The sequence below is a fragment of the Lygodium microphyllum genome, unplaced genomic scaffold (assembly GCF_053477565.2).
Source record: "Lygodium microphyllum isolate KBCC unplaced genomic scaffold, Lygodium_microphyllum_v1.1.10 scaffold_84, whole genome shotgun sequence".
NCBI classification, from domain to species: domain Eukaryota; kingdom Viridiplantae; phylum Streptophyta; class Polypodiopsida; order Schizaeales; family Lygodiaceae; genus Lygodium; species Lygodium microphyllum.
The window spans coordinates 301124-328102 of NW_028229567.1; the positions used below are offsets into that span (position 1 = coordinate 301124).

The following is a 26979-nucleotide window of genomic DNA, read 5'->3' on the forward strand; positions in this document are numbered from 1 at the left end:
GATCCCGCCACAACATCACAATAAGTACAGCACCAAGCCAGGTGTCATTAGACATTATCCACAAGACAACTCGCCAATTTCATTTATAGCTCTTAAGATTTTCACATTTAGACCCAGTCTTGCATGAATACATTGACGGGTAACATCATTGTACATTTTTCCTGACGAGATATGATGATGTCCTTTTTTCCTGACAAGACAACTCTCCAATCATTCTCCACTTTGACTTGTAGCTCTCAGATTTACACATTCGGGCGCAGGCTTCCATGAACACTCAGATTTACACATTTAGGTGCAGCCTTCAGAAACACCTTGATGGGCATCCGAATGTTTAGAAGAGAGACGTGAATGACATGTCTATCTCCCCACCTCCCTTCCTCCTGTATGTCCAATCCCTAATGCTCCAGATAAACACAGTTGTTCCTTGGGAGAGTCATTGTAGCAGCCAACATATCAAAATTGATCCCACAACAACCGTGTTACATATTTCATACATAACCTGGTAAGTTAACTAAGCATTTCCTCCATAACCCAAAAAGAGAAGCCAAAGCTACTAAAATATTATATTCTTCAGTGCATGCAACAGAGACTCGTTATTCCAGAGATATTTCATGCAATCTACTATCAATGGAAGCCTCGGAATAATCATGAACCCAACAACTCATCAGAGCATGTCAAGCCACATCCTCCGCACATGGCAACAGTGACAAATATTAGTACAGCAAAATCATGTAGCAAGAGCCACACTTTGTGAATTTTCAGCCTCAGCCACCCCGGGGATACAACTCACTGGAGAAAAATTACATAGCTCACCATGTTACAACTGTCTTCTTGTCTTCCAACTAAAGAATGATCTTTTATTAACTCTCAATGTCATAATATTCTTTATCAGAACCAAAACTGTGAGCTTTGCGTTTGTACAGGTGATGAACCAGGGTTACTAACATAGTGCCTTAATGCCCGGAATCCCTGCTGTAAAATTCATCTAAGGTTTTCCCAGGAATTCGCCGAAGCAGCTCTCTTGGGAAAATTCTCAGTAAAGTCCAGGCGAGATCGAGAGACTGGAAGATATCCCGCGTGTCATATGCTCCTTGGGCCACAAATCTACGCTCAAATTTCTCCAAAAACTCCAAGTATAGCTACACACAAACAGTCAGGACTTCCAATTAGATAACCATTGCTGGAGTCATCAAGCATGAGATGGGAACAGGTGTAAAAAGCCCCTTACCAAATCTTCTGATGACAAGGCTTCCTCTCCAACCACAGCCTTCATTGCTTGCACATCCTTCCCAATTGCATAGTTGGCATAGAGCTGCACAATTTTTAGACAAAGAAGCACCTACTCAGTATGCAATACCTTATTGAGAGAAAAACTTGCTCTATTTTAAATTATGAACTACTAATAAGTATATTCAGCAGTGACAGGTTTATCAGGCATTTGTAGGCAGGATTTAGCCCTCACTCAATTCCTCAAATTGTCACTCAAATTTGGATAACTTTTAAAGGAGCAGAAATTTTCTTTACCAAGATAAGAATATTGGGCACGTACAAGATTTTGGGGCATGCAAAATAGGTCTATTCTACTATAACAATAGGCTTCCATTACATTTGAGCCTGTTTGCCAAGAAATGGCTTTGCTAAATTAGCAGTCTGACCTCTCCCAGCAGACAGTGTGGCTTCTGACTTCTGATCATGACTGAAGGCAACTTAACTGCCTTTCCAGCAAAGACCAGGTTGCAGATCATGCATATGATAAGTGGTCTGTATTACACAACTTGCAGCCAAGTATAACATTAATAAATGTGATACCATCTCTTACAACAACGAACTCTGCTAACAGGTGTAGTCCCCTTATGTAGCACATGGGAAATTAGGAAACTCAGTTGACATGCAAAATGAGGTTTAGTTCATCTTACAACAATTTTCGATAACAGGTTTATAACTATGATAAGCGGTCTGCATTGCACAACTTGCAGCCCAAGAATAACATCAAAATTTTGATAGCATGTCATACAATGAACTTCGGTCACAGGCTCAGTTCCCTTAAGTAGGTCTTACAGCAAACTCCAGTAACACGTTTAGTTCCAATCAGTAGGAGATTATGAAACTCGGCCGACATGCAAAATGAGGTTTAGTAGGTCTTACAGCAAACTCCAGTAACACGTTTAGTTCCAATCAGTAGGTAACACGTACGAGACTACACACTCAGCTTACATGAAAAATAAGGATCATCTGACCTGATTTGAAACATCCGCATGATCTTTTCTTGTCATCCCCTCCCCAATAGCACTCTGCACAAAACATTACATGGTCTGTGAAATGCACTTTGCAATTCTCATATTAGAAATTACGAGTTAAGGCCTGGACAAAGACCTTCATCAATCTTGAAAGAGATGGAAGAACATTGATTGGAGGATAAATCTGCCAAATGGTAGCACTAGAATTAGTACTGATGCATTAAAAGGTCCACTTCATAGATTTACCTTCTCAGAAGATAAAGATATACCTGTCGATTGTGAAGTTGTCGATCAATGTAAATTTGACCCTCAGTAATATACCCAGTCAAATCAGGAATTGGATGAGTAATATCTAGGAACAACAACGAAAGCAATTTAAGCAAGGATCCCTGTAAATAAATTGAGTAAAATTTTAAAGCATTCGAGATATATTTACCATCGTTTGGCATGGTCAAAATGGGAATTTGTGTAATGGATCCCTTTCTCCCTTGGATTCTTCCTGCACGCTCATAAATTGTGGCCAAGTCAGTGTACATATAACCAGGATATCCACGACGGCCAGGAACTTCCTCTCTTGCTGCAGAGACCTGCAAAGGAATTCATTAGACTATAAACTTGTGGCACAAAAGCAACACAGGAAATGTAAGGTTCTGAAAGCACCTCTCGTAGAGCATCAGCATAAGAACTCATGTCTGTGAGAATAACAAGCACATGCTTGCCAAGATCATATGCTAGATACTCAGCTGTTGTGAGGGCAATCCTAGGAGTAATAATACGCTCAATGGTAGGATCATTTGCCTACAAAGACAGTAAAGTCAATCAAAATGACAGCCTTTAGGAGAAGATATCATAGAAGAGAGAGCAAAATACAATCACAGAAAGTGTTAGACTGAAGTACAATAGCTGAAAGTGTTAGACCGAGACTGAATACAACAATAGAAGTGTTAAGACGGGCTGAAGACAGAATGGACAAGTAACGTTTGATAAACAATCAATTAATAGTAAATACAGCAACAGTTTAACGCAGTTTATGGCTTAGACTCCAGACAGTCCTGACAATATACAAAGACCAATCCGGAGTATGCACTACCAAAAATCATTATTGGAGGCCATACCATCTCTCTCTTAGGTCTGACAGTGATATTACTTAACCAAACCTATCATATACCAATCACACAATGTCAAGCCAATTTTGCGCGTCTATCACTAGTTTTCCATGCATTTGAGCCATTTCTCTTCACAATCATCCACTCGCACCAATTTCGATGTACTCATGATTGACGATATAGCTTGATGTTTGTGCATACCATGAAGTGGCAAGATGGCATTGCCTACCATAATACTGTTCTTGAGACTTGTGGCCAAGTATCTGCTATGTATATTCCAAACAATTGCCCAATTTTTCATGGAACATATTGCAGATGCTCTCAAAATTTCAGGCACAGATCCTAGAATAAATCAATGCGATATCATTTGGGAAAACTGATAGAAGAGCATGGCTATGTGGAATACAAATTCAAGTCAGACACAAGCAAATGTTCTTTTCTCAGTAAGTATTAAAGCAGGTCCAACATCGGATCAAATTGATGCCTACAAGTCAATTTTCTGGTCACCATTCATTTCATACTTGCCATGGCTTAAAGCAATCGCCCAACTTTTCATGGAATGTATTGCAGATGCACTCAAAATTCAGGCACACATCCTAGAATAAATCAATGTGATATCATTTGGGAAAACTGATAGAAGAGCATGGCTATGTGGAATACAAATTCAAGTCAGACACAAGCAAATGTTCTGTTCTCAGTAAGTATTAAAGTAGGTCCAACATGGGATCACATTGATGCCTACAAGTCAATTTTCTGGTCACTATTCATTTCATACTTGCCATGACTTAGGCCAAATCCTCCAAAATTGTTTTAATTGATTGTTTACTAACTCATAGAAACTTGCAAGGAAAGAATATTGACGACTTATTGTGCAATACCCTTGGGCATTCATGCCCTTACCAAATTCAAGAATAAAGTAACTCTCTCCATTGAGCCATTTTCTTCAAAATCACGTTTGAAAAACTGAGCAGTTTCCATGTTCACTCCCATGGCCGCAAACACTATAGCAAAGTTATCTTCTTGAATATCCTGTACTTGGAAGAAACCAACAAAAAATAAGTAGCAGAAAGGACAATTTCATGTTCAAACATATAAAATCACAACTCAAACCTACATCCATCAGATTTTCGTGTCGTTTCACAAGACCTGCTTGGCGGCAGATCTGGGCTGCAATTTCATTGTGAGGCAGACCTGCTGCAGAAAAGAGAGGGATCTTCTGGCCTCGAGCAATAGAATTCATGACATCGATCGTAGAGATACCAGTTTGAATCATTTCCTCAGGATATGTCCTTTCACTTGGATTAATAGAACTTCCTGAAAAATACCACATGCAGATATCAAAGTTAGTGAGAGATGGATGATGGGACGATGGATGGTCTGATCACTTAATTAATGACATAGTGCATTTACGAGCCTCCACAGCATTCCTGCCCATGAAATTTGAAGTGTTAGTTACATATGCTGTCCCATCCCCATACCTGTCCCCTGCATTTGGCCATTCCCCATCCCATGTCACTATGGCTTGAACACATTAAATGCGAGGTGAAGAGTGTGCTCACACACACTTCAAAAGATAGAGAGGAGTAGAGAAGAGATCGAAGATGAGGAGATCATCACAGCTTACAAATTGGAGAGTTATATCAACCCATCTCCTCCCCATCCCCACCACCCTCACTGATCTTCCTCGCCCCTTGCCACCCCTGCACCCCCCAATTCATAATCAGATTATCATGTCTCTATCCCCAAAACCCCCTTATCAATCTTCATCTCTACCTAATTTCCACCCTCACCTTGTCCGAAGATTCAAGGAAATTTTTCTATCCCAGGAGTACCTTAAACAGGTCTCATCTATTACTTAAACTCCAAGTCTTACCCTATCCTATATTGGAACTCATCCAAGAATCTATCTCCCTGAACAAAATCATCTCAATTTCTACTCTTATCCATGGCCATTTGTTAAGTTTCCATCACCAAGCCAGATATCCCTTCTAGCCTGTGTGTTCACATATGAGGAGAAAAGGCAACTGAAACTGGCCTTTGATGGAACCACACAGTAATAGACACCTACATTTGCAAAAAATATTAACAAAACTCAGAATTCAGCAAACAAAATACCCACAAATGGGGAGCTAGAGTGCTCACAAACTGACACAATAACACCTGTCGCCCCCCACTTGGTACCTCTTGCAGTAGTTCTTTGGACTGCATAGAGAGATGCCTGTTCAAGGTACAAATTGCTGAATTACAACCGGTTTTTGAATCTAAGACCTATCGGAGTCTATTTGCACAACTACCATCCCTAGCAATCACAAGCAGCATCAATTGCAATTCAGCCTGCAAACCCTAAAAACACAGCACTCAATCAGCCACCAATTTGGCCCCAAATCCATACAGCAATCCCTCCAAAATTGATCCAGCTTTGTCCTCTGATCCGATTCACAATCTAGGACTTTTAATGTGACAAAATTGTCCAAAAGGCTCTTAGAACGCCGAAAATAAACAAGAATCTCAGCCTCAAACGACCCCAATTATATAAGAAGAGAGCGTGCACAGCCAAATGCTGTCATTTGCAGCGATAGGATGCTATTCCTAATGCTTTATTGCTGCGTTGTTGATCCCGATTGTTCTTGTTGTAGACCACATTATTGCTCCAGGAACCATATAAGCACTCCCCAAAGCTTGATTCTCAGTTCTCCTCGCCCAAAACCTGCAAATCTTACAATTTTCTGCAGAAAAACAGCCATGAGCGGCTCTGTGAGAGTCAGAGAAAGTGAAAGAGCGAGGGAGAGAGATGAGAGCAGCAAGATTCTTTTGCCAAATGCATACCAGCTCGCTCTTCATCTTCACAAGCTGCATTTATTAACAAGGGCAGTCATTAATATTAAGTGCCTGCCCAATTTTCAGTCCAAATGCTTAAATTAATATCTTGCAGCCCAACTTTGGCCAACTTTCAGTTGAATGAACATTAAGCCTTAAATTTCTGCGACATCATTATGTCAAGAACATGGCCATATTTACAGTCCAATGAGATGTCTGTGTATGCTCTTTCCAATCATATAATTTAGAAAAACCTTCCCTAGTTTTGCTCATCTTGTTCACATTGTCCAATTCTTTTACTAGATAGTGATGGGAAACTTTACCCTTAGCTTTCCTTTTCTCATGTACCATATCTCTTCAAAAACCAAGACTTCAACAAGTTCCTCGACCTCTAGCTATACATCATCAGCCATATCCTGTGGCACAGCTCCACAAAAAGGTCAAAGAAGACTCACATGGAATGCATAGTGAATCCTTCAACCATCAAGTAGCATCAGTCCACTTTACTAATCTTTGGTATGGCGACCCCATGAAAAGACATGTTTCACACAGTGAAACACAAAAGGTGATTCATGAATGAAAATGTTTCACTCAAGTTTGAAACACCCAAATGTTTCACACGTTTCATGAATGAATCATTTCACTCAAGCAGGAAACACCCAAATGTTTCACCTCCAAGAAAAGCTAATTTTTAGTGTGAAATTCTTTGGTTGGATAAGTTGTGGTCAAACTATTTTTGTTTAGTGCATAAAAGTGACCTTGGAATGAGAAGCACATCAATCATCAAGTCAAGACAGGCAATTTTCTCATTGTGGACACTAGCCAATGACATTGTGAACAGGCAAACATGTTACCTGGCACCAGCAGTTGTTGTGATCAACAATAAGTCTTCTCTCTCAAGGTTGTCCAAAATGTGTGTGTGTGTGTGTGTGTGTGTGTGTGTGTGTGTGTGTGTTATGTACAGCCATTTCACTTGGGAGCTCCCAAGAAGTGAAACGTTTAGCGGTTACCTTTATCTTCTGCAAAACATGAAAAGGCCCATAGTATCTCATACTCAACTTAGGGTACAAGTGCTCTTTATCCTCCATCAAAAACCAAGATTTCATCCCATTCCTCAACCTCTAGCTATACTTCATTGGCCATATCCTCTAGCATGTCTCCACAAAAAGGTTTGAGAATACTCACACGAAATTCATAGTGAATCCTTTAATGATCAAGTAGCTTCAGCTTATAAGCTACTTCACTCGCCTTCTGCAAAACCAAAAGAGGACTGTACTATCTCACACTCAACTCAGGGTACCATTGCTCTACATCCTTCATTTTCTAGAGTATAGAGTGCTCTTTATCCTTCATTTTATAAAGTGTGGTGATCAGACAAGACGTTGCACATTGTAAGCAATTTATGGTGATCACATAAGACGTTGCACACCGTAAGCAATTTTCATACAACACCTTAATTGCCCTAACGTTTAGAACTATTCACACCTACACCGAGTGGCCTCCTTGAACATGAACACAAATGTAGCTTTTGTTCACAATACCATGACCCCAATCATGAAGGAGCCCCATGCCAACAATTGAGAAGTATTCCATGCACTACATGAACCATGGATACATCTCTCTAGTATCTAGGCTCCATGCTTTTGGAAATTGACCCAACCTACTCTTGGGCACCTTAATGCATTAGATTAAATGATGAACCAGCACATTCCTCCAATAGATTGACACCTCAAGTGGCTGAACTTCATCTCTATACATATAAAGCTTGCATAACTTCAGATAGGTTTTGTCCCACTGATAAACAAAGAGAACCATTAAACACAAGACTAATGGAATGACTAGTGACTAACTAGCTAGAAACTATAATACTTGTGACATGCTGCTCCCTGTAACAATAACAACTGTAGTCCTCTATGTGTTGCAAAAAACTGGTGGAAAGAAAGAACTTAACATGCACTTCTCATTAGAAGAACCAGAATGGCAATGCAAAATTTACCTGAAATGTCCAAATAGACCTCTGGTAATATAGGAGGACCATTATCAATAGGTTTTCCAGACCCATTGAATATCCTTCCAAGCATATCCAAAGAGACTGGTGTTTTCAAAACCTATCATAGAAAGCATTTGCATTATATCTATAGCGCACACAAAGAACCTAAATCCATAGATGCCAACAAGACAAACTACAAACAAATAAGTTTACAGAACAGGATAAAGAAAAACCAATGTGATTGTATTAGCTTCAAACCTCTCCTGTGAACTGTATGGTAGTATGCAAATTATCAATGCCTGCAGTTCCTTCAAAAACCTGTAAATAACCAAAATCTCAACCATTAACATCATCTAACCAAAAAAGAAAAATGAATCTGATTCACCTGACAAAAAATTAAAACATATTCATGTGCTCAATACATCAACTTAACACATCAGCTGACTGAAAGGTTGGATTAAACAAAAATGGAAAATAGGTCTATAAAGTATAAAGCAATTTAAACAGTAACTCTATCCATTAACTCTTGTTTTTTGCAAGAGAGAAGGGGAAGGAGAGGTTGGGGGGTTTGTTGTGTGATGTGGGTGTGAGTCTTATGCAGCAGTGTACGGTGAACAAACTGGTGCTACAGGAGACATAAAGCTTTCTGCCCCCCTTATAGAAACAATAAGCAGCAAAACAAAATCACAAAGATACATGAACAAAAGACAAAGCATAGACCCAAGATAGACAATGGCATCCATACCATTAACACGAGTACAAGGCACAAAGCACAAAGATGTCAGCTCTCCTCTCTCTCTCTCTCTCTCTCTCAATCCCATCCTCAATGTCAATATATTTTGTTTTAAAATTAGTAGAAAATACTACATAAATCTAGCAATGATAAACACAACAGCAATGGCTTAGTGGTGATGGCCAATATCAGTCAGCTATAGACTCTGAATCTATGGATGAAATCCTCCTAGAGAGGTTAGAGTGGCGGTTCCTACTCCTTGAACACCATTGAAAAAATGATAGTTGGAGTCTAGATTCTGTGCATAAATACTCCACTGACTTGGAAAGAATGTTCCTAACCCTTGGGGAAGCTGCAGTGAGTAAATTCACCACGCGCACGCACGTGTGTGTGTGTGTCCAAAAGTTACAGAATTGTGAGGGGATAGGCACTCGCTTTTAAGCATGAGAGATATCAAATTGGCCAACATAAGCTGCTAGGGGAAAGCCAAGCAACTCCCTGATAGTGCCACTGGGGCCAAACTAATGCCCATCTAGGACACCACATGCACACACTATATACAAGCCATCTAAGCCTCATAACCATGATATGTACAATAATAACACCTATTAGATCATGGGTGATCAATACAATGCAGTATATAATGATGATAGCAGCCACTATTCAAAGAGATTACAAAATCATCTTCATCACGTACAGCTCCTGAGGACTATGTTTCACTCCTGCTGTCCATCGTCATCGAATATCTTCTCTGATATTCCCCTGTCAAAGGATTGTGTTTCATGCTCCCCCCACAAAGCACTCTCATCCACAAGTGATGTTGCCTGATCAGCCAGAGATTACGTCATCTTCATCACCTACAGCTCTTGAGAACTATGTTTCACTCCCTCTATTGCCGTCCATCGTCATCCAATGTCTTCTTTGGTATTCCCCTACCAAAGGATTGTGTTTCGCGCTCCCCCCACAAAGCACTCTCATCTACAAGTGCTGCTGCCTGATCAGCCAAGACAATGCAATCATCTTCAAGCCTTAATCATCATCATCAATTCAACCCTACTCTGTTAGAGATCATAGCCTGTTTAGGCAGCTGCACAGTCAGCAGCAGCAGTCGGACCAGCAGCTGCAGTCGGACTGTGCAGTCGGACTGCCTCGGACTGCCACGTGGCAGTCCGACTGCCTGCAGCCGTTTTTACCAGGCTGCGCCCTATTTCTGGCGCCCCGTTCTAGGTGGTTTTTCGCCTATTTATTGTCGACGACTTCAGCAGTCTACCCACTCTTCTCTGTCGCAGATTACAGACCGGTGCTGTGCAGTTTTCTGTCTCTGTTCACAGATTTCAGACAGCAGACAGTGCAGACTGCAGCAAACTTCGAGGTGGACAGCAGGTCGCATCGTTGAGGTGGAGACACGCAGTCCAGCGCACTGCGCCCGTGTATATCTTTGTATTCAGCATTCTTTATACAGCAGATCTTCATTGTACACTGTCTCTTTCTCTCCCTTCTCTCTCTGCGTTCTCTCTCTCTCAGTCCTACGCTTCCGCACCGCTGCACTCTGACATGGTATCAGAGCAGTGTTTGAGGGCTGACTGAGCGCAGAATCAACCTGAAGAGGAGTTTCCATCGCGACACAAATTTGTGTTTTTTGCGTTTAAGGGCAGACAGGAGGGCTGCGCCTTGGAACAAGGCTGAAACGAGTGTGGGCGCACAGAAAAGGAGTACAGGTGGTGGATTTGCTGCTGTTTACTGCTGTTTGACGCGGAGAAAGTTTGAGTTTTCAACCTAAAAGTGCAGGTTTTGCTTTTTCATTGCCTCAGGCGGGTGAAGAAGCTTCAGGACGCGGAAGAGCCTTAGCAGGCTGAGTTTACCCAGTCAGAGGGGGCTGCTTTTGCGTTTGAGAAGGCATTGCAGGTGAAGATGTCTACAGAGATGGACTTGGAGTTCCAGGCGATTATGGACCGGAAGGTGCCTGTCCTACCGGCTCTTCCTACAGATCAGAAGCTCGACGGCGACAACTACCGCATTTGGCGCGTTATGATGTTGGCCATCCTTGAGTCCTATGATTTGGCGGAGTTGGTACAGGAGGATATTGACCGGCCTTCGGTAAGAGATGAGTCCAAACTCTCTTCCGATGCTCGTACGGAGTTGGCCAGGGCCCAGTCTCATTGGGACAAACTGAATGCCAGGATTCGATCCTTTCTCTTTCTATCATGCACTACAGCAATGATCGCTCACATCGAGCACTTGACGGTGGCTCGTGAGATATGGCTGGAGCTTGATCAAATGTACAATCGGATGACCCTGATGAAGAGGGTTTCTTTGGAGGTACAGATGCGGACCTTGTCCGTCAATAAGTCTTCTTCGCTAAGGGAACACATTAACAAGCTAAGGCAGCTACAGATGCAGGTTCAGAATGCGGGGAAGCCAATTTCCTCCGAAGACATGGCGATCACACTCTTGTCCCAGTTGCCGCCACGATTCGGTACATTTTACTCTGCCCTTATTGTTTCGGGGCGAGAGTCTACTCTTCGGTGGGAAGAGTTGGTTCCTATGGTCTTGGACCAAGAGGAACAGTTAAAGGGACAGAATGCTTCCAAGACGGAGGCGTTGACAGGTCAAGCCTCTCAGAAGAAGGGGAAGGACCAAAAGAAAAAGAAGGGGGATAACAAGTCCAAGAAGGACAAGGAGAAGGACAAGGACAAAGGCTCCACATGCCATATTTGTGGAAAGACTGGCCATTGGAAGAAGGATTGCCCTGACAAAGACTCGAAGGACACCAAGAAGAAGGAAACCAAGGATTCTGGAGTGGTGGCTGCACCCTCATCAGCTGCATTTCTACATTTAGTTGTCATTGAGAACACTTCACCGAATGCTTCTGATGCTGCGATGACGGCTCCCCAAGCTCGAGAGTGGATTATTGATAGTGGTGCCTCACGGCACATGACTCCTTCATCAGATGGTGTTGCCCAGCTGCGACCTTCGCGTGGGCAGGTTCTCATTGGAGACAGCTCTTCAGTTTCTATTGCAGGTCGGGGTAAGATGCAGCTTATTCCGGATGGACGAGGTGGCACCCATACCTCAGAGGTTTTGCATGTACCAGGATTAGGGTACCATCTCCTTTCAGTTCATAAGATTTGCTCCCTTGGTCTTTTGGTGGAATTTGACAGTTCTACTGTGCGAGTCCTTGATCGTGAATCGAGGAAGGTTCTATCATCTGGATATGAGGAGAACAGCATTTACAAACTGAAGTCTTCCACTGCCCTCTCTTCTCTTCTTCTTACCTCACAGTCACAGTCTGAATTATGGCATGCTCGGTTTGGTCACCTGAACTATGACTATCTTCGGAAGGCGTCACGTGGACAGCTTGTTCGAGGGTTGCCGGATATAGTGGTGAGCCAGCATCCATGTGTCTCCTGCATACGGGGGAAGCAGCATCGGGATGCCATTCCCCACACAGCTTCGCGGCGGTCTACTTCACCGATGGAGCTAGTATCTACGGATCTATGTGGCCCTATGAGGAATGAGTCCCTGCGTGGGAGCTCGTACTTCATGCTGATCGTGGATGACTATAGCAGGATGACATGGGCCTATTTTTTGACACTAAAATCAAAAGCTTTCTCGCACTTCAAGGATTGGCTTCTCTTTGAGGAGAACCGATCAGGCCGGAAGTTGAAGACCTTGCGATCCGACAAGGGAGGTGAATTTGTGTCTAATGAATTTGCTCGGTTTTGTGCAGATAGAGGAATTCACCAGGAGTTTGCTAATACCAATACTCCTCAAGAAAATGGTATTCTAGAACGGAAGAACCGCAGTGTGATCGAGATGGCGCGCACCATGATGGAGCACCGACAGACCCCTCAGGTTCTGTGGGCCGAGGCTGTGGCTACTGCAGTCCACATTCTTAATCGATCCCCTACTTCGGCCGTGGAAGGGATGACTCCATTTGAGGCTTATTTTGGGACGAAGCCAGATGTTTCTTACTTTCGGGTCTTTGGGTGTGATGCCTATGTTCACATTCCCAAGGCTCACCGTGACAAATTTGAAGCGGCTTCCCGAAAACAGGTATTTGTTGGCTACAGCTCCCAGTCCCAAGGCTACCGACTGTATGATCCCGTCAAGCGGGATGTATATACTAGCCGTGATGTGCGGTTTGTGGAGGTTCCGGCTTCTTCAACGGGTGAGGAGCACCCCGTTCTTGGAGATCCAGGGGAGAGTTGGGCTCCTTCTACAGTTCCACTGGAGCCCGTGCCTTTTGATTATGATTCTGTTTCTGACACAGAGTCTACTGTTCCACCGGATCCTTCTGAGGAGTTACCTCCGGTGGACATTCCAGAGTCTTCTACTGATGGAGAACGACGAGGGGAGGTTCGGCCTCCTCCTCGCTGGGCCCGTGACACACTCCATGATTCAGGGATCGAGGGGGTTCCTGAGGAGTGGGGACCGCAGGATGGTCCGCGGCGGTCACGGAGGCACCAGGCGCATTCTTCGGAGCTTGTTTGCTCCAATTATTGTTTGATGTCCCGAGTTATGCAGGATCGAGGGCCCACCTCCGTGAAGGAGGCTTTACAGTCCGCCCCATGGAAGAAAGCTATGGAAGCTGAGTTGGAGGCTATTGAGAGGAATGGCACTTGGTCACTTGTGCCACGCCCCCCGAAGAAGAAGGTGATTGGAGTCAAGTGGGTCTTCAAGACCAAATATCTCAGTGATGGTACTTTGGATAAGCACAAGGCTCGCCTTGTTGCTAAGGGTTTTGCCCAGCGCCCAGGGATTGACTGTCATGACACCTTTGCCCCTACAGCTCGTATGGCAACCATTAGAGCTGTTCTTGCTTTGGCTGGCCATAGGAGATGGCCTGTTTATCAGCTGGATGTGAAGTCGGCCTTCCTGAATGGTGATTTGAAGGAGGAGATCTGCGTCGAGCAGCCTCCTGGCTTTGGTTCTTCAGATGGGAAAGTCTACAGGTTGAAGAAGGCCCTGTATGGCCTCAAGCAGGCCCCGCGAGCTTGGAACGAGAAGATTGATTCGTTCCTCCAGTCTCAGGTGGGATATCGGCGGTCCAAGGCCGATCCGCAGCTGTATGTTCACACTTCCGAGGATGGTTGTGTGCTGTTTGTATTATATGTTGATGATTTGATTGTCACAGGTGATGATGCACAGCAGGTCAAGGAGACAAAGTCAGCTTTACATCGGACGTTCGAGATGACGGATTTGGGGCTACTCCATTTCTTTTTAGGCCATGAGATTTATCAGTCTCAGAGGGGGATCTTTCTCTCCCAACAGAGATATGTACAGGAGCTCTTGGTGCCTTTTGAGATGGAAGATTGTCGGGCCCTCTCTACTCCTATGGATCCGAACTGGAAGGCCACTTCCCATTCAGCTTCTCCTTTGGCGGATGCTTCCCGCTATCGACAGTTGATAGGGTCTTTGATTTGGCTTCTCAACACCAGGGTTGATCTATGTTTTGCTGTTGGGCTCTTGGCAGGGTTCATGAGTGAACCTAAGACGGTACATTGGCAGACTGCTCAGAGGATACTTCAGTATCTGAGGGGGACGTCTGATTTGGGGATTCATTACCCCGCAGGGACAGATGGGTCAGATCTTGTACTTGCAGGTTGGAGCGACTCGGATTGGGCCGGTGACGTGGACCACAGGTGGTCTACAACAGGTTACTGCTTTACTTTGGGTGCAGGTGTTATTTCATGGAGTAGCAAGAAGCAGCCCACGGTAGCCCTTTCGTCTACTGAGGCGGAGTATCGGGCCGCGTCTTCCACCACATGCGAGGTTGTGTGGCTTCGGAGATTGTTGGAGGAGCTTGGGTGCCCCCAGACTCGTCCTACATTGCTGCGATGTGACAATGAGAGTTGCATTGCCTTGGCAAGGAATCCTGTTTTTCATGCCCGGACGAAGCACATTGAGATCCAGTACCACTTCATCCGAGAAAAGCTTCTGGATGAGACCATCACTGTGGAGTATTGCAAGACGGAGGATAATCTTGCAGATTTGTTTACGAAGGCGCTTCCTCAGGCTCTACTTCGGCATCATTCCCGATCCCTCAAGCTTCTGCCCTGTCCAAGCTCTGAGAGGGGGTGTTAGAGATCATAGCCTGTTTAGGCAGCTGCACAGTCAGCAGCAGCAGTCGGACCAGCAGCTGCAGTCGGACTGTGCAGTCGGACTGCCACGTGGCAGTCCGACTGCCTGCAGCCGTTTTTACCAGGCTGCGCCCTATTTCTGGCGCCCCGTTCTAGGTGGTTTTTCGCCTATTTATTGTCGACGACTTCAGCAGTCTACCCACTCTTCTCTGTCGCAGATTACAGACCGGTGCTGTGCAGTTTTCTGTCTCTGTTCACAGATTTCAGACAGCAGACAGTGCAGACTGCAGCAGACTTCGAGGTGGACAGCAGGTCGCATCGTCGAGGTGGAGACACGCAGTCCAGCGCACTGCGCCCGTGTATATCTTTGTATTCAGCATTCTTTATACAGCAGATCTTCATTGTACACTGTCTCTTTCTCTCCCTTCTCTCTCTGCGTTCTCTCTCTCTCAGTCCTACGCTTCCGCACCGCTGCACTCTGACATACTCACCTCAATTTTGGTCCCAAAGACACGAAACCCTAAGGCTCCTCCAATGTATCAATGCTGATACATGATTCATTACTTCATTCGCTTTTCATGTTTTCAAGATTTCTCTCTCAATGTTTTGCCATACATACTCTACGTTCCTTTCCACAAATACCATTTCTTTACATTACCAACTGCAACAAGGGCTACTAACTGGCATGCACTAAGCCTTTACAACAATAATTCAGCAACAAAAAAAGACAAATCAAGTTGTGGATCAATCCTCTTGCACCCAAACATAAAAGTGTTCATTAGCTTTCTGAACCCAACCCTCAAAAAGCCAATCCATTTCCAAACCCAATGGTCAATAGGCCAATCCAATACTACCCATAGATCTACAAAGGTAAAGTACCTGTCTCTATCACAACAATTCTCTCCTAAAATCCTTAAGTCACAGTAATCAACAAAAAACAGCTTCAAAACCTCTCAAGTGGTCCTGGTGCAACATTGCTCAACCCAGGACAATTCCACCTTGATAAATCAGTGTTTGCCCACTACAAGAGAGCGATTGGCCAGCCCTAGATAACATCACCCAATGCTTAGATAGCTCCACCCAACCTCGAAACTATGCCAACCCAACACAGCTCCACCTTGCTAGAATCAACTTCACCAACTGAGAAAAAATCACAATCAAAAAAGCAAGCTCCATACTAAGAAAACATCACAATCAACAAAGCAAGCTCCACATTCAACAATTGCTAACAATGATGTCCTCCTAGCAGCCACAACACACCTAAATAATGGCCTCTTAATGGGACAAAGCTGCAATTTAGATGACATAGAGACATTTCAATAGATCAATTAGCTCGAAATGTACTTTAAAAGTAGACTCGATGTACATTTCCACTTTCATTCCCTTATCCTTCATCTTCACCTTCAGCCTTCAGCCCCAACCATCTATCATCATCAACTCATCTCATCATCAATGCTCATGCCTTGCTATCCAGCATACAGCCCTAGCAGCTTCTCTCAATACACTATTGTACGCTCTCTCAGCTACATTTTCCTCTCAATACACTATTTTACGCTCTCTCAGCTACATTTTCAGTCTGTTCAGCCTGCTGCCATCATCACCTCCACTCATATCTACTGTTTACCCCTCTTGCACCTAGGCAACCTCCAAGACAATGCTCCAACCTCATACCTGATGTGTTTCCTGCTGTTATAGCCAACTCTCATCCTCGCCAACACTCCAGCTGCTGACTTCGTCTCAGTCTTGTGTCATCTCAACCCAGCAACTATCTGAATAGCTGCAGTTTGCTCCTACCTGCTGCATTTCAATTATTTTATTTGTTTCCTGACCACCCTCATCTAGCTGATATTGCTGCATTTTGCTCAAATACATCCTTCCAATACATCCTCTTCATTCAGCCTCGAGATCAGGTGGATTGCTGCACTCAAAGTCTGTTCTCAAAGTACTCCCTGTTGGCATTTTCCTTCAGCCATTCCCAAGAGAGGTAATGGCTGGACAGTCTCCACCCCTTGAGCACACTCTGTTGTGTCTCTTCCCCTCATCGTTCATTAATTACAGCATTCCATGATTCTTCAGTCCCTTCTTTATTAAGAACTTGTCTGAGTTCATTAGTGGTTAGCCATGTTCATAAGCTCTGTGTTTTTTCTCCAAATCCTAGAGTATCATCACACTTATTTTCTTCCCTCTCTCCATCTGAAAGTGTTGTCGCATAGCCACTTCCCAACTGAGAAGGCAGTTTTTTGTTACATCCCTAAGTAATTTCGTAATCCTTTACTATGCACTCTCTCTATGGATATCAAGACAAATCAAAGTCTTCCACTTTGCACAAGGATGTAATTTGGATATAAAATTACATAACTAGAAAGAGGACTCCAAGGTGATCATAGTTGCACGGAGTTTCAAAAACGGTGAAACAAAAACAAGTTTCAGAGTCGCAAAACGGAGTTTCAACTGGAGACCGAAACAATGAAATGGAGAAACGGATTTTATGTCTATTTCTAAGAATATTTTAATATTAGACATATATAAAGGGATAATACCATTTAAATGTTAAACCTCTACGCCAAAAGTATACATGATTTTACCAAGGATTTAAGGTAGTAAGACTATAAAATCATAATCCATGAGTTTAATAAACTTTTAACATCAAAATTTAAAACTCAATACCAAAGACCACTGTATGCCATGGGCCCATGGCCCATGAATGGTGATGACAAATGTCAAGATTGAAGACTCAACAATGAATAGCCATAGACTCATAATATGTCATATAGACTCAAAAAAGAGAGTACTCAATAAACAATGCATGAAAAATAAGTACAACTATGATGTATCATGTATCAATGTCAAGACTCAAGTGATCACAATATCTCATCCAAATACCAATGAACCATAAACTGTTGAGCTAAAAATACATTAGCTTTACTAAAACAGCCCCAAAACATGCTTAATTAATGAAGAAACCTTGTTTATTTAAAAGAAATGTGTTCCTAGAGAGTGTCTATGTCCCATATGCACAAACCCACTTGGGAGGGCCCAAACTTTCTATAAATAAGTATGTTGCCCTCCATTCAACTCTCAATCTCATTTTTGCAAGTTTCAGGTGTTTTCAGCTTGCTGCCCACACCCCTCTCGCAGAGGACATCGCAGTCTCAACTGTCCCTTTTGTCATCTACAATCTGACGCTTGTTTCCAGCCCTCCACCTTCCGTTTGCTGCTATTTCCAGCCAAGCGACTATTGCTGACCACTTGCACAACTATCGTACAGTCTACCACGTCAGCATACTGCTGCATTTGCAAGCCCTAGCAGCTATCGTACAGCCTACCACGTCAACATGCTACTGCATTTGCAGGCCCTAGCTGCCATCAGCACAATTTTCTCTCTCCTGATTGATGTTACTACAGTTTTCTCTCTCATGTCTTCTATCGCCATCATTGAGGCTGCCTTACTACGATTCGAGATCCATTCGGAGTACAACACACTCTCCAACTCATTACCCCTGCCCTAATCCTTGAGATACAGGAGTTCGAGGTTCAATATTCATTCACTTCATAGTGTGTTTGCCGCATGAGTATTGTATATTCAACTGTCATATCACTTCATTTATTTTTTGTGTTCTTTATCTCAAAGTTACCCTAACCCTAGCTGTATTCTTTTATCAGTCTGTGCTTTGTCGTACGATTTCTATATGTGTTTCTATGTCAGGGTATTTCTTTACATGAACATGATCAACTAACAATAAGTCTACAAAGTACAAGTCTACGAATCATAATCTATCATCTAATGAGAGTCACTTAGCATCATCTAAAGGCATGCCTTCTGTCTCATACTCCTTAGAGCTACTAGCAAGAGACAGATCATAGGTCAAACAAACAATAGGTAGGCAACGTGGGCCTAGCAACGATGGGATGGAGCAACAAAGTGTTAAGGATGAAGCAAAATACAATTGAAGACATGGCTAGGATAGCATCAATAGTCCAAGTTGACATGGAGGCTGAAAGTTGTCTAATTAGCCATCAAGGACAGCTGCACATCTAGAACCGTATTCTAAGACTATGGTGCAAAGATCAAGGTTTGCCCGTGTAGATAGTGGTCATATGTTGCATGTCTATCTTTTGTGACAAATTTTCATGAAATAAAGTTAAATACATAAAACATACCATGAGGGGCACAAGGTTTTTGCGCTAATTTGTCTTCATGTCTAGGTGAATTGTGCAACTATTCAAGAGCATTCTAATTATGTGCTTTGGTTTTTGAATTATTCAAGTGTTGAATCTATAAAACTATTAAAGTTTTATTGCCCTTTCCTTTAAAAAAGGCCAAGCTGTGATACACACTCAAGTAACATAGATATCATATGCTCAAAACTCATCATCAAGATAGCCCTTAATGCATTAGCCACACCATCATCCTCAAGAGGTAGCTTGTAAAATGTGACATACCATGTAAAGAGTCTAAAGTTGACCATGCAATGTAAAATTTGTACAATGCCAAGAGTCTAAAGCTAACCATATAATGCGACAGACTACATAATCCTATAAGTCACACAGCTTTGCCTAAACCTTCGAGGAATCCCTAGCCCTACAAGAGGTGACTTCCGATAAGGCCTCTTTGAAAATGCGTCTAAGTAACACCCTACGACCAACAATATATATCATCTGAATCCCAATCCATATTTGCATCAAGGTATGCATCCTCTTTCACCTTTGTACTTGAATCATGGACACTCAAGTCTCAAGATCTCTCCTAAACCAATAGGCTGCAATCTTTTAAATGGAATCGTTAAGTTTGAATTATCATTTGAGCTTCCAACCTCAATAGTGCTTCCACAAAAATCCAAGGTGTATATGCACAGCTTGCCCTTCCAATCTTCTTTAGGACCCGTGTCCAAATCCCATGGACGCAATCAATAATTCCACCCTTTATCTAGAATAAGGTCTTCCCATGTCTAAGACATTAGGCCATGGAGGATTTTCATCTCCATCCTAGGCCCCAACGTGGGTTGTCCAAAGCCTCTTTGACCCACAAGTTGATATAGGAGCAAATCAACGTTCCGTGGTGACCTTCACACCACTCGACCTTTGGCCAATGTATCAAGTAGTGCCCTTTCGGGTTCCTTTCCTTTACTGACATCTACTTTTGCATAGTGATCTCTCACCCTTAGAGAGTTCTCTAATTTCAATCAAAAGTAAGTCAAGTAGAGAAAATGAGAGATACTTGGAACCACTCAAATCCAACAATCGCGGAGAAATGACAAGTCACACAAGACAAGATCCACAAACATACAACACAAACGAGTTACTGAATATCTAATTAAACTAAAAAGTTACCTGCACAACAGCCCTCTCACCATCAACCTCTAGAATCTGTCCTCTGCGTGCTGTGCCATCAGCAAGTCTCAAATTTACAATCTCCTGGTATTTTGGGCCCTGCAAATGCAACAATCATCTCGCTTAAATTAGCTCCCCAAATGTAGATAAGAGAGCATATATATGGGACACTGCGCACAGGATCAAAATAAAAAGCAATAATATAACCAAAGCCATCAGCACAACAAAGAACATAGAGCTTGCTACTGTAAAAACTGCATCCGTTTAAAGCTAGAAAGTATCACCTTCACTTTCTCAAGGATCACAAGAGGGCCAGCAACACCTGACACAGTTCTATATTCTGCAAGTTACGTAGAAACAAAACATGAAATAATCAATCTGTAGTTAAAACAAACAAACCCCCCCCCCCCAAAAAAAAGGACAAAACTAAACCTTACCGAGAAGTGGCTGGCATTCATACTCACGGGGAGCAGGTCCTTTGGCCACCATGGTAGAAGTTTGCAGCAAGCCTGCAAAGCAAAAGCTGAATCTCATTACAAGAGATGGTCAACTAATACCAAGGGTAGAAGCTTGCAGCAAGCCTGCAATGCAAAACCTGAATCTCACTAAAAGAGATGGTCAAGCAATACCATAGGCAAAAGAGCAGATATTACAGAAATGTATTGCCTCTTTCCTGAGCTAACTTACCACTGCACTGATTGAACCCAGACAGAAGATGTCCAAAAAGTTCCAGAAACTAACCACGGGCTTCACAGATTCCAGTTAGGATTCTAGATGTGTTAAATCCAAAGATTCTGAGCGGTACATTCTTTAAATGTGAACCACAAAACGTTTGACTGTGGTCTGCCAAGCTATGCAAGATCAACTGCTGAACCCTAGCTGCAAATACACCAATCTTTGTAATCTAAAGCAGCATGAACAGCAGTTCAGACTTTGGGCTGCTATGCATAGCCTACAAAAATGCAGCCATTCACATCAATATATCCTTCAATAGAAAGCTGTTCTTGAATCCTGATAGAGGCCTACACAGACATCGTCCATGTGTTTGACAGCATACATACAATGCTGGGCCAGCATGCAACTGAATAGATAAGCAATGATAAAAGATACTTGCCAAGCAGTATTGGCATCACAACAATATAAGAACACTACCAAAAACTTCCAAGATCTGAACTTGGCATCACATTTGTCAGCTGTACGCAACTTGAACTCACAACTGCAACTAATCAGCAAAGCAGGCAAGTCAAGAGACAAATGTTTTGGAAGGCGATCACTGGCAACACATTAGCTGATCAAACAAGGGAACAGCCTTGCTTCAGAATGCGCCTATCAGATGAACAGTCTTTGAAAAGGACTCCAACTTAGTTAATCTAGTCACGTGAGAGTCAACTGTAACTGACTCGCCTCAGAAAGGCTATATATAAAAAGCCTCCATAACAGGCAAGATGAATGCGTGTGTCCTTGAATGATATTAAAGGGATCGACTTGATGCTAGAAGCATTTTGAACAGTGGATCATAGTATTTACAAGGCCACATCTTCGCCACTCTTTGATGAAGACTCCGACACTACCAAGGGCACTGCTTTGAGCAGTGGATCATATTTACGGGGCTACATCTCGGCCTCTCTTCTCCATCGCTGCCAAGATCACTGCTTACGTCCTTTTTTGATAAAATTGAAGAGATCGATTCGATGCTTCGGCGCATTTTGATCACTGGCGTATTACACGGCTACATCTCGGCCTCTCTCACTTGGATGAAGAGTAATCTCTAGTAAGAAACAAAAGAACACAAAGAGAAAAAAAGCAGGGTGGAAGGCTGGCTTACCGAGACTTGCTGCTGCAGGGGAATGCTGAAGTGTGGAAATTTCGGGGGAGCCAAGCCCTAAAAATTGTGACAGAGATGACGATAGTCTGGCTCCCGAAACGAAACACACGGCCAGGAGAAGAAGAGGAGGAAGGAGGAGGGAGAAGGAGAAGAACGTGACGGATGAGGAAAAGCCAGCCTGTGACACGTTCTCTTCTCTTTCTTCCCAGCAGTAGAAGGCTCGGTACTCTCTCTTGGTTCCAGTATAATTGCAAGAAGTAGTAGACCAACCCTGGTAAAAAAGCTGCCCCTATTTTGGAATATCCATTTTGGCTCGCATCCTTATAGCACCCCCCCCCCCCCAAAAAAGCCAAATGTGTGCATGCTTAGGATGTGTTTTCATGGGCGCCGCGCTTGGAAACCGATTTTCAATTGGACATCTCTCTTGCTACTCGTCGCAAGCCCCAATTTGAGGCTTCAATCCATCTTCCTTATCTAGCACATCAAAGTGGTGGTGCCTTTGGACATTTTCGATGCCTTGTAACACCCCCTAAAAATGTGTGCAAAAGCTTAGGAGATGTTATCGTAGACGTACCATTTTGAAAACCAATTTTACAAGACCAATCAGTTGCACACTCTAAAACTCAAAGTATATGGGAGAAGAAATTCATTTTAAGTTGTGTTTTAATTCATGTTTCAAAATTACATAAATGACTATTTTGGTGATAATGAGAGAGGGAGTTTATGTGTGTGTATGTGTGTGTGCTCACGTGCATGTGTGTGTGTGTGTGTGTTGTCAAGGCCTACTTGTTCATGCATTCTTGGAGTGGCGGCACTCGCTATCATTGCTCTCCCCCTTGCGTGCAAGGGAGCAACTAATCACATGACCAATGTCACCAAAGCCATCAACTTGGGCCTAAATTGTATTTGATCTCCTTGCCAACCATCTTGGAACTAGGAACTAGAAACTAGAAGGTCACATGAACCATAGCTTAGCCACAAGCCATACTAGGTTTACTTCTTTCATGAAATGCTTGCACACAAGTTGAGGCAATAGTGGTTCCATGCATTTGTGTGTGTGTTGGTTTTTTTTTTTCTTTTTTTTTTATGGGGGGGTTTGGGGAATGTAAGGGCTTTGTAGCTATACTATGGTGTTATCACCGGAAACACCTATATAGGAAGTAGTAGTGACTCAAAGCCCTGCTTGGTTTCCACTCTACATTTGATTCCCTATACCCAGTGGTGAATCCTCTTATGTGCGACGTCACAAGGGTGTAGTCCTGGGATGTGCCTGTGTTGTGCCGTTTCATTGATTGAATAATACAAGGGTATACCTTGCTCTCACATATCATGTTACCTTTTTGTGCCATGTTGAGTGCGTAACGAGTGCAAATGCATCACACTTGGTATCAAAGCAACTCTTGCTCGGAGTGAAGGAGTGCTCACGGAAGCAGGAGAGAAGATCCAGTGCCCCAAAGAGAACAAGTTGTAACGACCCACGTCGTGATGCCCCGTGTCACATCGACCCCCGTCACGTCGGCCCCAGCATGACATCCCGACCTCGACACCATCCGCCATATGAAGACGTGACCTGGCTTTCCCACGGCACAAACACCGCCACCAAAGGCGAAACGAGACTTCCCCGCGCCGACAACATGACTGACCACGACGTGGCTTCCCCGCGCTGACAACACCACCAACCACATGGAGGACAATAGGGAGAATATACCCCTCCCAACAATGGAAAAGAGGAAGATAAGTAGAGAGAAAGCCCAAGAGGAGAAGGTAGCCGAATTGGAGAGGCAGTTGGAGGGCATGTCAGGCATGCTGGAGTCAATTTGGAGGAACATGCAGATGAAGGAAGAGGAAGAGGAAAGAAGAAGAAAACTAGAGGTGGAGCAAGGCTATAGAGATTGGGTGTTACAGCAACAAGAGGAGGAGAAGAGACACAAAATGCAAGAGGAGATGGATAGAATAGGTAGAGATGAGACTTCTAGGAAGGCACAAGATATAAGGAAAGAAAAGGAGAAGGTAGCAGAAGGAGGAAACAAGGAGAAGGATAAGAAGCACAGTCGTAGAGAAGAGGAAGATAGTGACAACTCAAAAGACAACTATGGCAAATTCAAGATGCCCCAACCCGAGTACAAAGGAAAGAGAGACGAGCTGGTCCTGAAGAAATGGATTGCAGAGGTAGGCAGATACTTGAAGTATGCCCAGATCACCGAAGATAGGAAGGCAAAAGTGGCAGCCATTTATTTACTTGGAGGAGGATATTGCTAGTTGGTACCTATTGGAACAAGAGCAGGGTCACACCGTCTTTTCATGGGAAGAACTCCAGGAGGAACTCAAAGACTACTTCATTCCAAAGATGGAGAAATTCAAAGTTAGAGACGAATGGAGGAACCTCAAGCAAACACAAGGAAAGATGAAGGAGTACGTCAATAAATATAGGCAGATTATGCTACAACTACTAAACATGGATACTGGCACCAAAATACATGGATTTTTGTTTGGGATGCAAGAATGGGCTAGAAGAGATGTGGAGAGACAGGAGCTAACCAACTTAGCAGAGGCCATGAGAATGGTCGAAAGAAAAGGAGAAGGTAGCAGAAGGAGGAAACAAGGAGAAGGATAAGAAGCACAGTCGTAGAGAAGAGGAAGATAGTGACAGCTCAAAAGATGACTATGGCAAATTCAAGATGCCCCAATCCAAGTACAAAGGAGAGAGAGACGAGTTGGTCCTAAAGAAATGGATTGCAGAGGTAGGCAGATACTTGAAGTATGCCCAGATCACCGAAGATAGGAAGGCAAAAGTGGCATCCATTTATTTACTTGGAGGAGGACACTGCTAGTTGGTACCTGCTGGAACAAGAGCAAGGTCACACCGTCTTTTCATGGGAAGAACTCCAGGAGGAACTCAAAGACTACTTCATTTCAAAGATGGAGAAATTCAAAGTTAGAGACGAATGGAGGAACCTCAAGCAAACACAAGGGAAGATGAAGGAGTGCGTCAGTAAATATAGGCAGATTATGCTGCAACTACCAAACATGGATACTGACACCAAAATACATGGATTTTTGTTTGGGATGCAAGAATGGGCTAGAAGAGATATGGAGAGATAGGAGCTAACCAGCTTAGCAAAGGCCATGAGAATGATCGAAAGACTAGTGGACTTGGAAGGCAAGAGAACGGCCCAGGGGAACCAGAATAAATTCAACACCAACCTCAACAACAATTCCTGGACCCCAAGACCCAATGCCCCTAGAGGGTCATTCACGGACATGCGAAGCCAAACTCTCAATACCACACCAGCCGCATCATAGTATGCATTGGTACCAAGAGGAGCAGCAAGCAGATGGGGGAACAACCACTATAAGCCAACTCCCATTGCAGCATACGGACCCACAGGATCAAACACAACATGGTGGAGACCCCCAAGCCCAACCCCAAGGATTAGATGCTTTAGATGAGGGGGGCCACACTATCAAAATAGATGCCCCGTGGAAGATACAGCCTCTTCAAGTGGGTTGAGGGTGAACGCCACTAGTGCATATGGAGGAGAAGAACCACAACCACTGCGCATCCAAGAAATCCCAAGCGGAAGTGATGAAAGCATGGACCACCCAAGAGTGGGAACAGTCAGTGCACAACCCCAATGCATGGTGGCCCAAGTAGCAACAGTCCACCACCTATACATCAAAGGCAGAGTGAGAAAAGGGAATCAAGCTATCATAGTGGATACAAGGGCCACTCACGACTTTATCACCCCGGAGTGCGCAGCTAAACATGGATTGAAACTATCTAAGGCCCCAGAAGGATTAACAGTAGCATTCGCACAAGGAGAGGCTAAAGAAGTGAAACAAGTCTTTGCATTACAAATAGAAGGTGAAAAATGGAAAGTAAAACTCAACTTCTTAGTAATCCCCATGGATGATTTTAAAGTTATCCTAGGCTTGGAATTCTATGACAAATATGTCATTGCAATGTTTGGAAAGGGAGTTAATGAGATGATGCTAGATATGCAAGGAGAAGATGTCAGAGTACCCTACGAAAGAATGCAATTGCCATGCAGGACACTAATCAAAGTGCAAATGAAGGAGAACAAGCTAGGAGTCTCATGCCAAATATTGAAGTCAAGTCCTAATCAACCAAGAGTACCAACCCGAGGTCAAGGAACCACTATTAGGCCACGCATCATGACGTGCAGTGCCAAGCAGGTGGAGAAATAAACTAAGCAAGGAGATATGGTCTACCTATGTATGATTCGACCCATTGGGCAAGAGGACATCAAGGAGCCCAAACATCAGAGCAGCAACACAAAAGTGGCAGAGATACTTGAGAAATTCAAAGATGTAATGCCAATGGAACTACCCAAGGGTCTACCACCTGGAAGGGATGTGGATCATAAGATCGAATTGATTCCAGGATCCACCCCACACCAGCCCGAGCACCCTATCACATGAATCACACCGAACTCATGGAATTGAAGAAGTAGCTACATGAATTAGAGGAACAAGGTTTCATCCGCCCCAGCGAATCCCCCTTTGGTGCCCTAGTGTTATTTGTCAAGAAGAAGGATGGGGAACTTAGACTGTGTGTAGATTATAGGACCCTTAACAAAATCACCATAACAAACAAATACCCTATGCCCCTAGTGGAGGATCTCTTAGATAGACTACACGAAGCCAAGTACTTAAGCTGCATAGATCTTAGGTCAGGTTACCATCAGATCTGCATAGCAGAAGAAGATATCCCTAAAACGGCTTTTCGCACCTGATATGGTAGCTTCGAATGGTTAGTCTTAGGATTCAGCCTAAGTAATGGACCAGGCACATTTTGTGGCCTCATGGATGGAGTCTTTAGACCGGAAATAGATG

At 43.5% G+C, this 26979-nt stretch overlaps 1 protein-coding gene and 1 long non-coding RNA gene across 3 annotated transcripts; both read right to left on the reverse strand.

Moving 5' to 3' along the window:
- Nucleotides 1-527: 527 nt before the first annotated feature.
- On the reverse strand, nucleotides 528-22392 carry LOC148008685 (V-type proton ATPase subunit B2). Its single transcript, XM_087674078.1, has 15 exons — nucleotides 22123-22392; nucleotides 20735-20806; nucleotides 20582-20637; nucleotides 20298-20396; nucleotides 8409-8468; nucleotides 8157-8268; nucleotides 4458-4657; nucleotides 4244-4372; nucleotides 2898-3035; nucleotides 2674-2824; nucleotides 2507-2589; nucleotides 2374-2421; nucleotides 2238-2291; nucleotides 1229-1312; nucleotides 528-1139 (listed from the first exon to the last, which is right to left on the reverse strand). Exons 2-15 carry the CDS (start codon nucleotides 20784-20786, stop codon nucleotides 954-956), a joined length of 1452 nt encoding a protein of 483 aa, XP_087530204.1. The 5' UTR covers nucleotides 20787-20806; nucleotides 22123-22392; the 3' UTR covers nucleotides 528-953.
- On the reverse strand, nucleotides 4664-7404 carry LOC148008686 (uncharacterized). 2 transcript variants are annotated; one of them, XR_015689974.1, is made up of 4 exons: nucleotides 7015-7404; nucleotides 6484-6576; nucleotides 6170-6193; nucleotides 4664-6069 (listed from the first exon to the last, which is right to left on the reverse strand). It is a non-coding gene; the product is annotated as an uncharacterized LOC148008686 (long non-coding RNA). The 2 variants fall into 2 exon arrangements; XR_015689973.1 differs by having other exon boundaries at nucleotides 6484-7404.
- Nucleotides 22393-26979: the final 4587 nt, after the last annotated feature.